This window comes from Scaptodrosophila lebanonensis, unplaced genomic scaffold (genome assembly GCF_003285725.1).
Source record: "Scaptodrosophila lebanonensis strain 11010-0011.00,11010-0021.00 unplaced genomic scaffold, SlebRS2 tig00000129-arrow-arrow-pilon, whole genome shotgun sequence".
In the NCBI taxonomy this organism is placed as follows: domain Eukaryota; kingdom Metazoa; phylum Arthropoda; class Insecta; order Diptera; family Drosophilidae; genus Scaptodrosophila; species Scaptodrosophila lebanonensis.
In genome coordinates this window covers 332958-351361 of record NW_022060583.1, presented here as the reverse complement: position 1 = coordinate 351361, position 18404 = coordinate 332958, and the positions used below count along the sequence as shown (strand labels likewise).

The 18404-nt window shown below is 39.9% G+C and overlaps 1 protein-coding gene across 1 annotated transcript in view; it reads right to left on the bottom strand.

Annotated features, from left to right (window-relative positions):
• Positions 1–651: 651 nt before the first annotated feature.
• Positions 652–18404, bottom strand: part of LOC115628937 (voltage-dependent T-type calcium channel subunit alpha-1G) — a 65902-nt gene continuing 48149 nt past the window's right edge. Inside the window, exons 18-26 of the mRNA XM_030525210.1 lie at positions 13368–13523; positions 12355–12537; positions 11996–12178; positions 11725–11886; positions 9201–10567; positions 7498–7690; positions 7256–7405; positions 3923–5719; positions 652–3865 (exon numbers count right to left, since the gene is read on the bottom strand). Coding sequence (XP_030381070.1) covers positions 2867–3865; positions 3923–5719; positions 7256–7405; positions 7498–7690; positions 9201–10567; positions 11725–11886; positions 11996–12178; positions 12355–12537; positions 13368–13523 — 5190 coding nt within the window. The 3' untranslated portion in view covers positions 652–2866. The remainder of the gene's footprint in view (positions 3866–3922; positions 5720–7255; positions 7406–7497; positions 7691–9200; positions 10568–11724; positions 11887–11995; positions 12179–12354; positions 12538–13367; positions 13524–18404) is intronic.

Genomic DNA, 18404 nt, shown 5'->3' with positions numbered 1-18404 from the left:
TGAACTAATAAAGCGCTGCGGCTGGCAGCCAGCTTATCAACCTACATATATAAAAGTTAAGTTTTTACTGTACCGTAGTAGACCTAAGTAATTTTCGTTTATAATGCCTGTACGCGCGTATGTACTTATGTAACTATGTATGTATGTATGTGTGAATGTGTGGTCTGTCTGTGTCTGTGTGTGGATTTAATTCTAAATATTAGTTGTTGCAGTTGCTCTCACGCGGGCTTCAGAAAGAGATTCTATGCCCCGCTCTGCACCTTCATCGCTTTGGAGCTTTGTGTTGCAGTGAAGTGCATTTGTATGTGTGTGTGAGTTCGTGGGTGTATGTGGTGTGTGTGTACTATGTGTGTACTATTGCCATCACTGTTTGTTTCATTTGTTCAGGCCACAACAGTAAGTATATTTCGATCGAGCCGAAGCTGTAGGTAATTATGTTTCTTGGGTTTCAAATAATCGAGCTCTGATCTTGTCCGCACGCAGGGGAGTGTGGAAAAAAAGTACGTGAGAAGTATATATGTATGTATGCATGCATGTATGTATGTAAGTATGTATATATGACTATAGATTGTATACATATATCATGTGTTGAACGAGTATATATATATATAGAAATATATATGTATATATATTCATAGAGAAAAGGCACAGATGAAATTATTAAATAAATTTGTTGTTTTTGTTGTTGTTTGTTTGTTTGCTTGTATATATGTATGTATATGCAAGTGTGTGCGGAACGACCGTGTCGCACCATTAAAGTTTGTAAGATCATATTTTTCTTTTTAAAGTTTATCTAAACTTGGGAGAGTTTTGTTTTGTTTTTTTGTTGTAGTTGCTACAAAGAGTGTAAACGTTTTGGAAAATTAGCTCTGATTGATCATACATAGGTGAAGAATTGACAATGTTCGTGTTGTGAGCTACATATGCCTAAAAAGTGTAGGTATACCTCCTATGTATGTCTCTATATACCTATGTATGTACGTGTATGTGTACATTTTTGTTTTTTTGCTGCAGCAATATACTATTGTAATTCGTTGATAGTTCCATATACATACAATATACAGATAATATATACACTATATATATATATATAAGTAGTTATTAATTCTCTATATATCTTTATAAATGCTACACTTTATAGTTGCTGCTGCTTATGGTTTTCAAAGAAGGTCAGAGCTGGCAGAGTGCGTTCGGTTTTAATTTATTTGTTGTTATTGTTGCTTTCTTTTTTTATTTTTCTGTCCCTCATATTATTTCCATTACATTTTGCCTACATTTGAAAATTCCTCTATATATGTATACTTAGTATGTATGTATGTATATCTATATATCTTTTATATTGGTTGGTTTGATTCTCCCTCGATTTTTGCCAAATTGGCTGCTGCATTCTATTTATAAAAATAGCTTCTTGTTTTGTTTTTTGTATTGTTTTTATCTTTTGTCTGCTGATTCCAGGCTCTTCGTAAAAATCCAACAATATTATTTGATGCTCGTTTAATACATTCACGATTTTTATACATACATATATAGGTGTACATATGTATATCAATTTTATTTCTCTACGCAAAAACTTAACATACACTAGTTATGAATACCCTTTGTTCTTTCTTGAAATTAAACGTACTCATATTATTTGGCACACTTTGTTGAAATGAAAGTTGCGAAAGATGAAGGCAATACCTTCAATTTCATCATAAACTGGAAGCTGGAGCAACAGAGAGAGAGAGAAAGATATACAGTAGTAGTTGGGAAGGGATAGAGGGAGTGAAATCGAGTGTGCCAGATGTTGACGGAGAAGCGATAGAAATTACGAGATTGTCGCCATTGTTTTTAGTTGAGAAAAGACAAACTGTGGTATAGAAGAGGTGCGTATTGTTGTTGTTGCAGTTTTAAGTACCTAAGTAAATTCGTTTTCGTAAAGGTTCTCTGTTGACGGCAGCGACTGTGAGAAGTGGCAAGATCCAGTGCACCAATTTTGGGGATTTGGGTACCAGGGAAGTGAGGAATCTTACAAGCTAAAATTACTATTGCTCATCAATTATTATAATTATTATTTTGTTATTTTTTGAATCAGCGTCCAATTGCTAGCGACTTGTTGTTTTTGTTAAACTACATAAAATACAATACACATACTTTATTTACATATAGGCATATATGTTCATATAAATGTTTAAACTTTAAGAGCTAATCACAGAGTTGATGATTTTTCACAATTTCCATCATGTATGTACTCCTATGTTATGTATAACTGTATATATATCGCATATAACGGCTTGTATATATCATAATTGTTTGTTTCATTTGTAATTTTTCATTTTAAAAACAGGAAAACGCTCCAAACAACATTACATCTTGCTCGCTATGTTGTTGTTGCTCTTGTTGTTCTTGTTGTTTTTTTTGTTGTTGCTATAACAATACCATTTAAAGACTAAACTTATGAAAACCGTAGATTGCACTAAAAACAGTTGACAATTTTGTTAAAGAACGCTCTATAAGTAGATATCGTTATCGTTATCATTATCGCTATCGCTATTGATTTATGATTAGTTATCGTAATCGCCTATCGATTTAAATTTAGTTTAAAACTGAGCACTTAGAAAATTCCCTAAGGTTAGCAAAGGCTACTGTTAGAAAAAGATGGAGACTGCGCTAGAAAGCGAGAGACAGGGACAGAGACAGAAACAGAGACAGCGATAGTTAAATATATAGTATAAACAGAAAGTGTTTTTGAATGAGAGTAAAGCTTATAGGGCACAGTGCGTGTTCATTTATACATAAGTATGTATGTATGTATATGTAGTTAGTAAGTTTGTAGAAGCTCTTGACCTTAGCATAGGCTCTTAACGCTAATGTCCTCCGTCCTCCTTCAGCCATCCGTCGAGGACTGAGGCGACTTGACAAGTAGTAGCTCATTGTAATCACTGTCCTCATTGCCACAAGGATCACGCTGATCCATGCGTCGTCGTTCGCTGATTATGCGCATTATGTCTGCCGAGTCAGATTTGTTCACACCGGCGCAATCCATCCCAACTCCGCCCGTGGCAATGGCTCCGCCACTGCTACTGCCGCCCTCGTCAGTCAGGCTGCCGGAGCCACTGCCGCCCGCATTTGAAGTCAGCACGACAGGCAGCAGCAACGAGCTCTCGTCCATGTCCGGGTCTTCGTCTAGGGCCTGTTGTTTAAACAACTGCTTGGTGCTGCCGCTGCGACTGCGAGGGGGCATGGAACGCGGTACCGATAACAGCAGGCTGCTTCGCCCGGGTGCGCCTAAGAGGCATCCTTGATCCACAGATTGGGACCACCCAAAGGGGCGACGTGGGTATTGCGCCATAGGTGTTGGCGTTGGCGTTGACAGTGACGTTGACGCTGGCATTGGCATCGGTATTGAAATTGGTGTTGGTGTTGGCGTCGTTGTTGTCGTCATCGCGGTGGGTTGGACCAATGGTAGTGATGGTGGTGTCAGCGGAACTGTGGGCGTGGCTGGCAGCGTGTTGATCGTAAGCAGACTGGCTGCCGTTGTCGTTGGTGTGGACCGAAGTAACCCCATAGGCTGCTCCTCGCCAATCAGTGCGCTGACCACAGCGACGGCGTCGCTTCGTGGCAAGACAGCACTTCGTACGCTGCGTATATCATAGCTGGAGGATGGGCTGCCGTCCGACTCGAGGCTTTCGAAGATGGTGCCACGACGGTAGTCAACTGCATCGCCACCCCATGGCAGCGAGTCGCAACTAGTACGTTTTGCCTCTAGATTGCGTCGTCTTATGGCCTGCTCGTCCAAAGAGCGCTCCTTGGAAAGGATTCCACGTTTCCGAAAACCAGCGGCTGAGGCACGACGCCCACGGCGACCCAGCGTCGGCAGCTGCAGCTTCGCATCAAAGCTGCTGTCGGCTCCAGCTGCCGCAGCCGACGCCGCCATGACCGCCGAGGAACCCAGGCCGCCGAATGAATCGCCGAACCGTGCACTGAGCGCTTGAGGCGTTAGGGTGGCACCCATTTCTGCCATACCCAGGCCGTTTTGCTGGTTGAAGTACTGCACGGTTTGGCGGCGTGCGCCCGCGCCCGCACCTGCTCCTAGGCCCAGACCGGTGGCCACACTGCTAGCCAGACTGGGGAACTTCTTTTCCAGTGAGGGGGTGCTGTAGGTGAAGTTCTTTGGTAGTGACTTAACCTTGGCCAGCGGGCGCGGCGGCGCCACCGCCTTACTTTGCGCCTCCGCCAACTGCTGGCACAGCTTCTGCTCCTGCGCGAACTCCTGCTCACGCACCAGCTCGCGCTCGAGCTCCACCTCCATGTCTAGCTCGTCCTCCATCTGCTTGTGGCTCTCCTCGAGGTGTTTCATCAGTACAGCCACGACGACGTTCACTAAAACGAATTGCGCCATTAGCACGAATATCACAAAGAATATGGGAGCGATAACCGAGCTGACGCAGCAATTGCGCACGCAATCAGCCGCGTCATCGCAATTATCTCTCAGCGTGTCCTTCATGATGCCGTTCCAATTATCGCCAGTCGCTACGCGAAACAATGTGAGGAAAGCCATGCCAAAGTTGGCGAAGTGCGCATGCTCACCGAGTCCCTGGCATGGGATCTCGTCTGAGCACTCTAGGCGTCCGAAGAGCTCCACGCCCAGCGCCGCGAAGATGAAGAAGAGCAGAAAGAAGAGCAGGCCCAGGTTGCCGACCTGCGGCAGTGCCTGCATTACAGTGTCAAGCAGAGCACGTATTCCCTTCGCCATTTTGAGTAGCTTAAGGACGCGCGCAATGCGAAGCACCCGCATAACCCGGATTATCGTCGGATTAATGGGGATGATGTTCGTCTCCAGTTCCTCCAGCACAATGCCGACAATGGAGAGCAGTACGATGCCCACGTCCAGCTGATTCCAGCGATCTTTAAGGTATAGACGCCAGCCCAGGGCCACCAGCTTCATGTTGGCTTCCAGTATAAAGACGGCGGTGAAGAAGTAGTTGAAAATTTTCAGCGCGTACTGCAGCGGTGCCGGCATTTTATAGTACTCCATAGCCATGGTCACCACATTTAGCCCAATGACCGCTGCAATGGCCAAGTCGAAGTACTTGGACGTGACCACATTGTGTACAAACATGCGGGTGGGTGAGTAGTTTGTGTAGTAGGGCGGTTCGTGCATGCGTCGCCGTTTTTTCTCCATTTGAAGGGCCCGCTTGGCGGCACGTCGAATTTTCTCCTCCTTTTCCTGCTCCTCGCGACAGCGATGAAAATTCTCTACGACGACTCCGACAAACATGTTGAGTACAAAAAAGCCGACGAGCAGAATGAACGCAATGAAGTAGAGTAGCCGCCATTCGTTATAGTTAACAATGGGCTGTTGGTCAACACCGACGGCATCTAGGCCGGTGTACATGATGTTCACCCATCCGTCACGGGAGCTTAGCACGAAGAGCGACATTAGCGCCTTGCCCAGATCATCGAAATTGTACTTGCGGTTCGTCCACACGTTGCCCGGTATTTTGCGACACTCTTCGCGATTGCGCACGTTCTTGATGTTCTCTCCCTCGCAGTAGTAGAAGGTTCCCTTAAATAGCTGCACGCCCAGAATTCCAAAAATGATGAAGAAGGTGCAGCAGATCAGCACGATGTTGCCAATGGGACGAAGGGACGATAAGAGCGTTTGCACGACTAGTTTCAGACCCGGGGCGCGGTTGATCACACGCAGCGGCCGCAGGGAACGAAGTAGCCGAAACACCTGCGGGGAGAAGCGAACAAAGTTTGAATTAGTTTCATTTATCTTAACCAGTTTATCGTACAAACGGCCTTCCAGAGCTGGCCAGGAAACTGATTGATGAACAAACGAACCAACAAGTTTGTTAACGAGACTAAAAGCCAAATAAAATGTAAGGAATGAGCAAGTAAAATTGTTCAGGAAAGCGATTTGCCGCGCCACAATGTAATCAGATAGCCGTAGATGGAATGGAACAAATACTCTAACTCCTTTGCACCATTTCCAATACTTTTTCCTGCAATTTTTCAAAAGTACAGTTTATAATTGAAACCTTATAGCAACCCGAAAAAGTCTACGGATGGATATCATATACTTAAACATTAGCACGAGAACTTGAACACAAATGACTTGTGAAATGTTAAAGAAGACTCCAAAATGGATATTGGGAAACCATTTCAGTTTTAAAAGTTAATTTCTTTCCAATAAAATTAAATAATTTAAACTACAGTTTGTTTTTTTTTAATACATAAGTAGTATGTAGAAGAATATAAACGAAATTGATAAAAATCAGTTTTAAGTTTCAATACTTTTTCTTACTATTAACAACATTTAAATATATACTTATATAAAATAAGGCAAAACCTTTCTTGAACAATTTTATGTGCTCATTCTTTCGCATGATGAGCTCAAAATGAGACAAAGCTGAGATTGGTGGTGCATGATTATACTTAGCAGTGATTTGCCGTGGCATAAATTCTAAAACTTAAAAGGATGGCTGGTTTGAGAAGGGTATGATGTATCCGATAAGGGGCTTACGTTAGGGGCTGATATTCTTAGTTATATACAGTGGATATGGGAAGTGAGAAACATTGGTTTTGGGGTGGAGGTTACACATTTTTGGAAAGTCTACTTAAAAGAGCATATAATTTTTTGTATTATTATTATTATTTTTTGTTTTTGGTTTTTTGGTTGGCAGTAACTCATAAAGCAGCTGAGAATTTACCTGCAATTTTTTAGCAATGCCCGATTAATACACAATATGGGCACATATGGTCATATACATACACATAAATATATTGAATAAATAGTAAAAAATTGTTGTTGGTCTTATTAGGGGAAGGTGTTAAAGCAATTAGAGAGGCTCAAGAATTGTTGTTGTTATTGCTTTATGTATGATTAGGTGTGACAGTAAGAACAGATCGGTGGAGCAGGATAGACAGAAAGATGGGAGAAGGGCCATAGGGATAGAGATAGAGATGGAGAGAGACAGAGATAAAGAGAGAAGGGACAAGGGACAAGGGAAAGATCGAGGCGCATAGAGCGAGCAAGGCCGATAGAAAGCTTGAAAAAAGAACAAGGGCGAGCGGGCGAGCGAGCGAGCGAGCTTTGATCCGCGTGCGCAACAGCAACCCAAATGTGTACGCGAAGGTGCCAATTGTGGGCGTGGCTATGGCCGTGGTCGCATGGGCATCATTGTTGTTGTTGTGCTAGTTGTTGCTGTATTGCTTATCTTGTAGTAGTTGACGTTTGGCCTTTGTTCTGTAACACACACGCACTTACCCTTAAAATCCCAAATATCCTGGGGCTCGATTCACTAATCAATGACATTAACAAATCAATTATCGAAATGGTAACCAAAGATCCATCCATTATATTCCAGCCGGATGTGAAATATGCATCCGGGCCATAAAACATGCCCGTGGCAACTACCTGCAAATTGAAACAAAATAGCAGCATACTCGTACAACTCAATTAAGTACATGTACTATATACGAGCCTGCACTGCAAGCTCCGCCACTCACCTTAATGAACATTTCGACAGTGAAGACGACGGTGAACACGTAATTGGCTGTTGCCAGGAACAATCTTTCGGTGCTGCTTGGAGGGATGTTTGGTCGTTCCATGGCCAGTGTAATACAATTGAGCGCAATGAAAAGCAGCACAACATTGTCGAACCATTTTTGATTCACAAACCACGTGCAGATTTGTCGGAATCTGTTGGAAGAGAACAGAAAGAACAGAACAAAGGTGTTAGCCCAATTGCAAACTGAAATTGAATTTCCGTTTTTACAAAGCGGAATAAGCGAACAACGTCAAGCGGGTAACATGACGTATGAATGCGCAATCATTTGGCATTCAACGAGGCACATGCGGACTAGTTATGTTAAGCAAAGCAAACAGAGTGATAGATTGAACAAAATAGAGCCCTAGAGTGTTACCATGTGTGTGTGTGTGTTTTTTTTTAGTAACACAACCTCTATTATAACTATACTTTAGTAATTAGTATGACTCGATCAGATATAATTTTCAGCTACAACGACTTTTAGGAAACATTGATATTACATTTTATGCTTTCTCTTTTCTGAAAATCTTCCAGCTCTAAGTTTGATATCTACTTTATGGAAGAAAAGCAAGAGTAAAAAAACAAAACAAATACATATATATGTATTAGAATTATAAATAATTTAACAATTAATTATGCAGATATGTATTCACTTAAATATAACGGCCACGACCAAAACAATAAAGGGTTCTAAAAAAAATATGTACACATTGCTTTTCTAACTGAATTTAAAGGGACTATCTAATTTGAAAAAAATGTTTCATAGATGGCGCAGCTAAATTATTTAATAATCATAGAAAATGATAAGAAACAAGAAAGGAATGCTAAAGTCGAGCAGGCTCAACTCTTAAATACCCTGTACCACCCCACAAAAAAGTAATTAAATTAATTTAATTAAATTAATTAATTAATTTAATTTAATTAATTAATTTAATTAATTAATTTAATTAATTAACTAAATTAATTTAATTAATTAACTAAATATTCCATGCATGCATAGATACATTTACATTTACATCAGAATCGTGCCTTATGCGTGTTTGTGTACTTGTACATATGTATGTATGTGTGCATTGGGCCTGGTTATATGGCTATAACTTTCTTTCCGATCATTCTATCATAATGAAACTTGGTATACGGATATACAATTACTAACTGGATGTGTCTACCAAATTTTAGTTCAAAATTCCAAGAATTACGGGAGTTATAGAAAATCGTTAATAGGGGGGGAGTGGAGGGGTGGATCAGAAAAAATGAACAAACTCGTCCTTTCTCGGTCTCAGGAGAATCTGTATACCAAGTTTGGTTATTCTAGCTCTTATACTTTCGGAGATCCTTGCGTTCATACAGACAGACAGACAGACAGACAGACGGACAGACGGACAGACGGACAGACGGACAGACGGACATGGCTATATCGACTCGGCTTGTCATGCTGATCAAGAATATATATACTTTGTGGGGTCTACCAAGCCTCCTTCTGTGTGTTCCATGTGCACTCGCACAAAACTAATATACCCTTGTACCCTTTGGGTACAGGGTATAAAAATGACGGACATGAGGCGCTTAAGTACAAAGGTAACCCAACATATGCTTGATTTATTTCTATAGGTATTTATGTGAGTATATTAGTGTATCACTGTGCAGAGTAAAATTGCTCACCGATTTTCCTCGGGGAAGACGTACATCGAGTACGACTCCCGCTCAGCCGTGAAGTGCTTCGGTGTCAAACGGTTAATTAGTATTTTTAGTTTCGACACGCGCTCCCCACTGACAGCCATGGAATGTTGCTGATGGTGTTGGTAGTGCTGTTGCTGCTGCTGCTGCTGCTGAAGATCCTTGGACAAGTGCTCTGGCTGTAGCTGTGACTGCATTTGGGCCTCGTGCTGCTGCTGCAACTGTTGCAGTTCCTTCTCTTCAAGCCGCTTTTTGAGGTGGTAGTGGCTTATGGAGTTCTTGCGTTTATCGCGCGCCTCCATGTACTGCTGGAGCATGTCAGGTTCATTGATATTGGTGTAGGATTTCTCCCATTTGTTCAGGTCGATCTTAGAGTTTGTGTAGGATAGTGACTTTCGATTGGCCTCCAAGTTGTGCAGATTCAGATGCGAGGTCTTGCTGAAGGCCAGCTCGATGGAGGACATGCGCCGCTGGCCGGCTCCTGCCTTTAGCTTGGGTGGCTGATTGAGATTCTGATACACTTGCGAATTAAATATGCAGGCTGAGGCACGCCTGCTGCCCGGACCGCTGCCAATACTCAGCGTGTTGGAAAGTCGCCGTATGGAGTTTTGTGGGCTCAGGCGATTGGTTTCTTTGTGTTTAGGTGCCGAGGTGGTCTCCCCACGTAGGGCTGCGCTCACACCCAACAGGCAGGAGTTGTCGCTACCATTGTTAAGTTGCTGTTCCTCATCGTCCGGTGCCCCAATATTGTCGTCGGCCGCTGTTGGTTTCAGCGGTGGCCTTTTTTTGGAGCTGCTGCGGCGAAAGCGCTGCTTAAAGCTGCTGCCTGTTATGGGCAATCGTTCGCTGGACGAGCTGCCGCTGGTTGAAGCGGCGCTCCCCGGAGCTACTGCAGCGGTGCTGGAGCTGACTGAGCCCGGCAGCGATGCTGTTAGGGGCGACAACTCATTGACGCCTTCTACCGAATCAGGGGTCAGGGCACGGCCGGCTGATGAAGGCGGAGGCTGCAACGTCGAAATAGTCGCTGCTGAGGAAATAGTCGGTACATAAATGGGCGCCGTGGCGGCAGAGGTACTGGAATTCTTAGAGATGTCATCGATAATAACGCTGTGCATGCTGCTGCCCAGAGCGCTGGGAATGAGGCTGCTTAGCTGGTTCAGCTGTCCGCTGCTGCTGCCCGTACCTGCGGCATGGCCCTGCAACTGACTGGCGTTCAATATGTTCAATGGCTTGTGCGCCAGCACTGGAGACGGTGGTATGAGATCGATGGCGGGTATGCCCTCATCCAGGGAACGCTGTCCGGTGAAGATATTTGGTGGCTTGAGCAGCGACGGTGATGGGGAGCTAGGTGGCTGAATAAGCAGGGAGAATGTAGAAGAATTTATCCCGGGTCGGTAATTGTGTGGGTCAGAGAAAGAGGCCGAAATCGCTGTCAAATTCTTTTTGGCAAGAAAAGCTAAAAGTTATACACACAAAGAATTTAACAAAGTAAACGGCACTTTGGAAAAAGGGTATTTTTTGGTAACGCCATCTCTATTTAGTTTTTAAGCTTTGTACAACTTTATCCTAAACGTTTTAGTTCATGAAACAAGTTACAGCTGATAATCGCTTATACTTGTATCGTGACAGAGTCCAAGAATTGAATACGCGATTGACGAATGGTCGTCGCATCAAAAATTCATGATTATCAAAAATGCAGTCAAAAAAGCATTTATCAAAAATCGGCCGACATCTTTGGGGAGAAATGGAATTAAATATCTCAAAACCAATTTCGACTTGGCTCTCGCTTCGTTGTGGAAAAGTTGACTGATAACTTAAAATTTGGGTCGTCGGCCGGTACTTGTGACTAATTTTGGAAATAAAAATGCAGATAAATGCATTTGCCGATGAAAGGAAAGCGTGTTGGTGACGTAGGAGCAATCCAAAAGGCTTGCACTGTTATTCTGAAGGCCATCCTGGCCAACAAGCTAAAACCTCCACAGGGTACTATTTCGAATAAATTGAATTGATTGTAGCAAGAACTTTTATTTATTTCGTACTTTTTAAAATTCCTTTTTACATTGGAATACGCCTTGTATTCCCGAACTTTGTCATTATTATTTTAAGTTAAACCAGGTTATATCTTGTAAAAAATTTGATTGTGAATTAACATAACGCCTCATGTCAACTCGAAAGTCGAAGCCATACCAGTATGAGCTAGGATTTCCTGGATCCTTCTTAGGTATTCTTGTAACGAATGCAAGGAACCGAAATTTTTTGTTTTGTGCTCTACAAGTCCTCTATTTACTTATTAGAGAAAGTGGAGCATTGCTCACATGGTTAGCTTTTTGGATTACAGAAATGTTGGAAACAAGCTATTGCCAGAGAATGGACCAAATACATATAGAAAATAATTGGCGTAATGGCTTTAACTGCTTCAACGGTTGCAGTTACCTTTATTTACATCGGATTATTTGAATAAGAAGTGTTCGGCTAATTCTCCGGATATAAAATGTTAAATAGGACTTACCTCGGCATCGCCCCACTGACGAAAGCTCATGCCAGGCTCCAGTGTGGTGCTTGGCGAGTCCTGTGGCGTGGCAGCCGTTGTTGTGATGATAGGTGGCTCGCGTATGAGTCTTATCTTGGAGAGACGCGAGGCCTCGCTGCGCCTTTCCTTGATGGAGTATGTCTGTGTGCGAGGCGAGGTACGTACAGGCGTGTGTGTTGTGCCAGTGTATGAGCGGGTATAGGGGTCTGTGTTTTTGGATATTTAGGGGATTGTTCGCGTCTGCACTTACCTTTTTGAGGCCGCCTCTCGGCTTGTCTTCGTCGGCCATTAGCCTGCCGGTCTCCTTTTCAGCGCCTAGAGCGCCACCGCTGCCGGGCAGCTCATTTATTTGATAGTCTTGGGTGGGCTGAAGCAGCCGCTGGCGATGCATATTGCTCTTTGCCTCGATGATGAGCTCGGCCGAGTCCTGCAGCTGTAGTGTGAGACGCAGACGTGATAGACATGCCATGCAACGGTCACGCACTCGCACACAAATTATGCAAAAACACACACACACGGACACGCACAGACTGACACACATTTGAGCCCACAAGAGCCCACACTCACCCATTTAGCATATCTCGCTCTTTCTCGCACTCAAGCACTTACCTTGCGCACATCCTCGGCGCTGCGCCAACGGTTTCGAACCTCGTAGTAACTTTCATTAGTGGTCGATGAATCAGCTTCGCTGCGTGATTCATCGTACATACCATCGCTATAATTTTCGGCCAATGTCTCTTCGCGCAGTTTTTTGACCAATTCGCGTTGTTCGCGCTCGCGACGTTCATTTCGCTGAGGGAATCAAAATTTCAAAATTAGACTTTTTCGGCAACGGGTCGCATGGAGCGTTTCGTATAACGGATATCGAATTTTCAAACATCGTTTGTCGTATGTTTTATTTTACTATTACCAATTGAATTTTAAATATCAATAAATTCTTCAATAACGTTAAAACATTTCATCGATTGACTAAGATAGTGTTCGTTACTTTATATGCTTTTAGAATGATGTGTCCAAAACATCAAAAATATATTTATGGTAAAATAAATTATTTAGTGATTTAGAAATCACAATACTATATATAATTTAAGGGTGGCGATAATAAGAAGTTTATTACCCTTGCAAATTAAATGTTTTTCAACATTATTGTATTAGGTTACTTATATCTGATGATAAGAGAATATCCAATTGATTAATATGAATTCAGAAATGATTAGATCATTTAGGATGTACATTGTATTGATTTGCAACTTTAACTTTAACTTGTCCAAGATACAATTAATTAATAATATAATACCGACTGATTGCAGATTAATGCTCATATTTTTTCATTGATTTAAACATCGCCATTCGATTTTGAAATGTCGTATATCGTTTGTCGAATCGAATTTAATATTGTGACAAGCCAATTTTTTTAAATTGTTTTTAATCTGGGCTCATTGAAATTGATGCCAGGCGAGCAAATTAAAATCAAAGAGCAGGACTTGGGATAGGAAAATGTTATGGGCATTAATGGGGTTGATTTTTTGAATTCAGTTTGCTCGCCTGGCAAAAACTGCTTCCTTGACAGTTTGCAGATGTATTTAAGATAAATTTTGTTGTTGGTGTTGGCAAAACTCTACCTCTGAACTGAATCCCTCAACCAAAATGGCCACCAATAAATTAAACAGCACATAATTGCCGAACGTCATTAGGGCCACAAAGTACAATGCGGCCCAATGACTTGTCTTTTCCATGCCGTTGAACAGCACGACGTTCCAATCCTCTTGTGTGAGTATCTAAAAACAGTTTTTTTTTGCGTAGTTGTTGTTGTTGTTGTTTTGTTGTAGTTGTTGCAGTGGCGGCGAACGTGGTGCAGTTTACATACAGATTTTGTATATAAAGTAGATATATATATTTTGTTTGAAAGAAGCAAAAAAAAATGGTAAACACATGTATGGAATTAAACGAAAGTAAGAAAAGAGAGCACAAAAAACATATTGGAGAAGCAAACGGCAATGTGTTAGATATTTGAGCACAAAAGTTATATGTACGAGTATATGTATTGTTTAAACTCTATAAAATGTATCTCTTCAACCTTCTCATTAAGCTTAACAAACAAAACGTATTTGAGAAAGCATAACAACAAAACAAAGAGTTAATCATACATACATATGTAAGCTGTTGTTTGAGACACATTTCATGTGCATATGGTCCAAGGCAAATGCAACGAAACTGGCCCAATTGCGAGTGCGCCGCAGTTGCCGAGGAGCATCTCACATAAAATCAGCGTCTTTACAAATTATTCTCATTATTATGTTTAAATTTATTGTATTTTTAAGGCTGGTGTGCTAAGAACGTAACTGACTTTCAACACATAACCATAAGTACAATTTTTGTTTAAAAAACAACCTAATAAAGCTGCAGCAGCGCATTAAAATCAACGGCCAATGTGACAAGCACTCAAAGAAATGCACGAAAAATACAGGAAACACACAAAATGAAAAAAAAAACAATAACAGGAACAAAAACGGAAGAATCAAATGCGTTTATAGCGGCACAGACAGAGGCAGAAAAAAAGCTCGGCACAGCCCGAAAGTATGCTGCATTAAATAGTCAAACAATAATTCGTGGTGTGAGCGTGTGGCAACACTGAAAATTAAGCAAGGACTAAAATAGTAAATAATAATAAAAACGCAGCTGCTCATCACATAAACAAAAAGCAAACGCAAAATGCTTGCATAAATATTGCATGTATATAATAAAATAGTCGTTGTTAACTTTTCCCCACGGCGTGCCAATAAGTATTTGTTTTTTGTTGTTTTTTAAATGTTATTGTTTTTAAAACTGCGTTGCTGTATTTACAATATGCGGTTTTGTTATTTTTCTCTATAATAAATTAAGATATGTTTTAATTTTGCATTTTTGTTGTTAGTTTAAAAATATTTTCTTTCTTTTTTTATTTAATAGTTTGCTAAGCGCAAAAAGCAGCAAATGAGAATTTTTCGCTATATGTCGGAGGAAAAAAAATTAAAAACAGGAGGGAGCAGCAGCATTTAAAAACGAGCGAACCAACGAACGAAGCGCTTTCAAAAGATCAAATCCAAACGAAACTTCAAATCTTAGCTTACATACGTTTTTACGGCCTATTTTTATTTATCTATATATAGATTTTGCATATATGTGAAAAGTAACAGCAATATTATATATAATTTTTCTGGCGTTGCATACGACAAAACAAAAGGCAAAGTAAATGGGCAAAGTAAGGTTCAAAGTTCGTAAATCATGCAACAAAACTTAGTGAAAAATGTTCGATTATGGAATGTATGTATTGAGTACGGCCTTTATGTTGTGGGTGACCAACAAAGTTATAGCTACATTATAAATATACAGCGTTCTTTTATTTTTGTAGTTAATATTAAAATAATTGAGATTTGAAATGCAATTATAACACTAAGTGACCATAAAAATTTAAGATTGAAAAGATTTGGACCCGCTAATTCCATAACTGACCTTTGTTTATTCCACTTGATATCTAACTAAACCAATGTATATGCAATGGATCAGTTTTAAGAAAGTTGAACACAAAAATTTGTCACTTAGCGCCGTAGTGATCGACATTTTTCTTCATTGCAGCTGATTACAACTAAGATGAACATTGTGTTCAATCATTATGTACATTTATATTCTACTACTGGTTGAACTCAGGACCTAGTTTTGAATTCTTTAATTCAAATGATTTCACCTAAAAAAGTATGTTTAATATCTTAAGATTAATAATTAAAGGATCGAGTACTATTTACAATGGCAATATCAAACTCCAAAAATTATTTTACGGACACGAAAGATTGATGCATCAACGCGTTTGAAATTGTTAGAGAGTTAAATATAAGTCTGATAAAGGAACAAAATTTTAAAATTTCACGATAATTCTACATAATTTTCTTACATATTATACTAATTTTTTAGCAAGAAGCTAGTTAGTTACAACTGCGTTGGTGGGAAAGGCTTAGAATGACTGCTACAATAATTTTTTATTTTATTAAAATCAAAAATAACGTTTAAAAAAATTATTTGCAAAGCTAGTGTGGATTTAAAGGTGGTTTTCTTCTAAAATTTGAATGTGCTGCTTTTGTTGTTCTGGTTTCTGGATAAGAGGTGTAGGTATGCAGGCGGGACTGACAGGACGTTGTGGTATAGCCGATTTTTCACAATTGGCAGCAGCCCATTCTGATTCCATGCAACCATGTTTTTAAAAGCATTGTATATTTAACATCTGTTTTCCGAAAATTATACTGGTTTTCGTGAAATTGTTAAGGAGGCATTTCCTCAAATTTGTGATACAGGTACAATACACCAATTCTACGATTTCTATCACACTTAATGATTCAATCATTAAAAAAATAACAATTCCTTAAGCGGAGCAACGCACGAATTTAATACCGGTTTATGAAAATATGCTTTATGTAATGAGTTTCTTAATTTGCTAGAAAGTGTAAGCATTGGGAGGTATCAATATAAAAAAAAAAAAAAAATTGATGCATCGATTTTTCGATATATTTTTAAATAATTTCTGGAATTGCAAACGGGGTTTTCTGCAATATCCTGTGCCTATGACATGGATTGATTAATAAGTTGTATACATTTCTTCATCTACGATCTTTTGACATGTACGACTATGCATGTACGAGTATGTAAAGGTCTTAGTGACAAAAGAGCTTGAGAGCAAAAAAAGTACAGCGTTTAATAAAAGTTATATTGAACGAGCTTTCATGTATATGTACACATATGTGTTGTTTATTATATTTACACGGCCAGCCATCGGGCAATAGACTGACTATAGCCCATATGGCACGCCCCGGAAGAAATTGTATGTCGACGCCAGTCGTGAGAATGTGAGTACGTGAGTGAGCCGAACGCTGTATGCGTGCTTATTGCACTGATTGTGGTCCTGAGCGTGTATATGTTTGTATATATGTATGTATGTATGTGTGTATTTATGCCTATGTGAGTGGGGGGAAGTACTTGTGTCTCTAATACTAGTGGCTGTGTAAACTAAATAGATTTTGTTTATGAATTGAAGACTCAAAAACTCAAATAGGCATAGATATGGGCAACAACTAAACTGCGCTGATTATATTATAAGTATGTATGTATGTATAGGTAGGTGTACCAAATTTGTAAAGTAGTTAAAAAAGATACATATAAGGGTAAACTGAGAATGGAACTGAAAAAACAAATTGGAGGAAAAAACTAGAGTTATAGACACGCTTCTCAATCAATTAATTGTTGAGTCTTGCGCTTTGTATCTTTGATATGAGATATTGATTTCATTTATTTATATACGAGTATATATATATATATATACATATATAAATCGTATATATATGTATAGTAAAATGCTTTCGTTTGCTGTATTTGTTGTATTTGTTTGTTATTGTTGTTGTTCTTACTTGGAAAACAGTGACCGTGGCCCACAAAATGTTGTTGAAGTGTTTGCGATCGCATTCACATTGCGGATGTCGGCTGATAATTTCTGGACACGTGCATTCACGTTCGAGTCCGGATTCGTCCAAAAATTTACAAAACTTACCGCCAAACAGATACATGCCGAGTATGCTGTAGGTTTATATATATTTTATATATATATGTATATATATGTATATATATAGTTATAGATGTATGCACATATATATATATAAATAGTTGGTATGTATGTAGTTGCGATTCACATGATATAAACGAGTAGTAATAAATAGTAGTAGATCTATATATAGAGACTCTCATAGGTCAAGGGGTTCACATACTTTCACATACTTTTCATTGGTAAAATTCTAGCACTTGTTTTCATATCTTTCATATTTGTGCCCCATAGTAAGTACTATATGCTAAATATATGTATATACATATATACAATTGTGGATCTTGTTTGTTTCTCCGATGTGGGGTTCCAAATGAAATGTTTTGATGCGACACTCCTGAGGTTGCCTGTGTCCCCTTCAGGTGATCTTACTATATAATTTAAATGAACTGGTGAACTGAATTGAAACTCGAATTGATCGAAAATATGTATGTCATTATTTATTTAATAGCTTCATGGTAGAGCCTTATGAAAAGCATATGAAAACTTCGGCAGGCCGAAGTTGTCGTATTTCATTTCCTTGTCCAATGCTTTCAAAAATAATAAATATATATATATGTATATAAGTATATATAGGTATATGTATTGCATATAAACTATGGCGTTTTTATATGTATATAGAAAGAGAGTTGCTGTTATATACGAGTAGGTATGTTGTAGGAAACATGTTCTTTTGCTAATCTGCTGTTTATTTTTGTTCAAGACTGAGCGGGTTTTGGACTGTGGATCAGTTTTTATTGGTTGATTGGCTGTTTTTGTTTTTGCTGGCCTTCGTTTTGCAAGAGAGTTGGAGTTTGTGGGCTTTGTGGGGTTTACTGGCTGTTTATGTACAGAAGGCTCAGGTTCTGATTCTGTTACTGTTTCTGCGGGCGCTGACAATGTTGTGTTTGTCTGTCTGTCTACCTGTCTGTTTGTCTGTAGATATGTGTGTGTTTAATTTTGCATTTTTTTTGTTGGTTGTTTTTTTTTATGTGACAAAAGTTGAGCATAGCAAAGTAAACGTATTTATTTTACAGTTTAGTGGGCCTAGATGGTAACT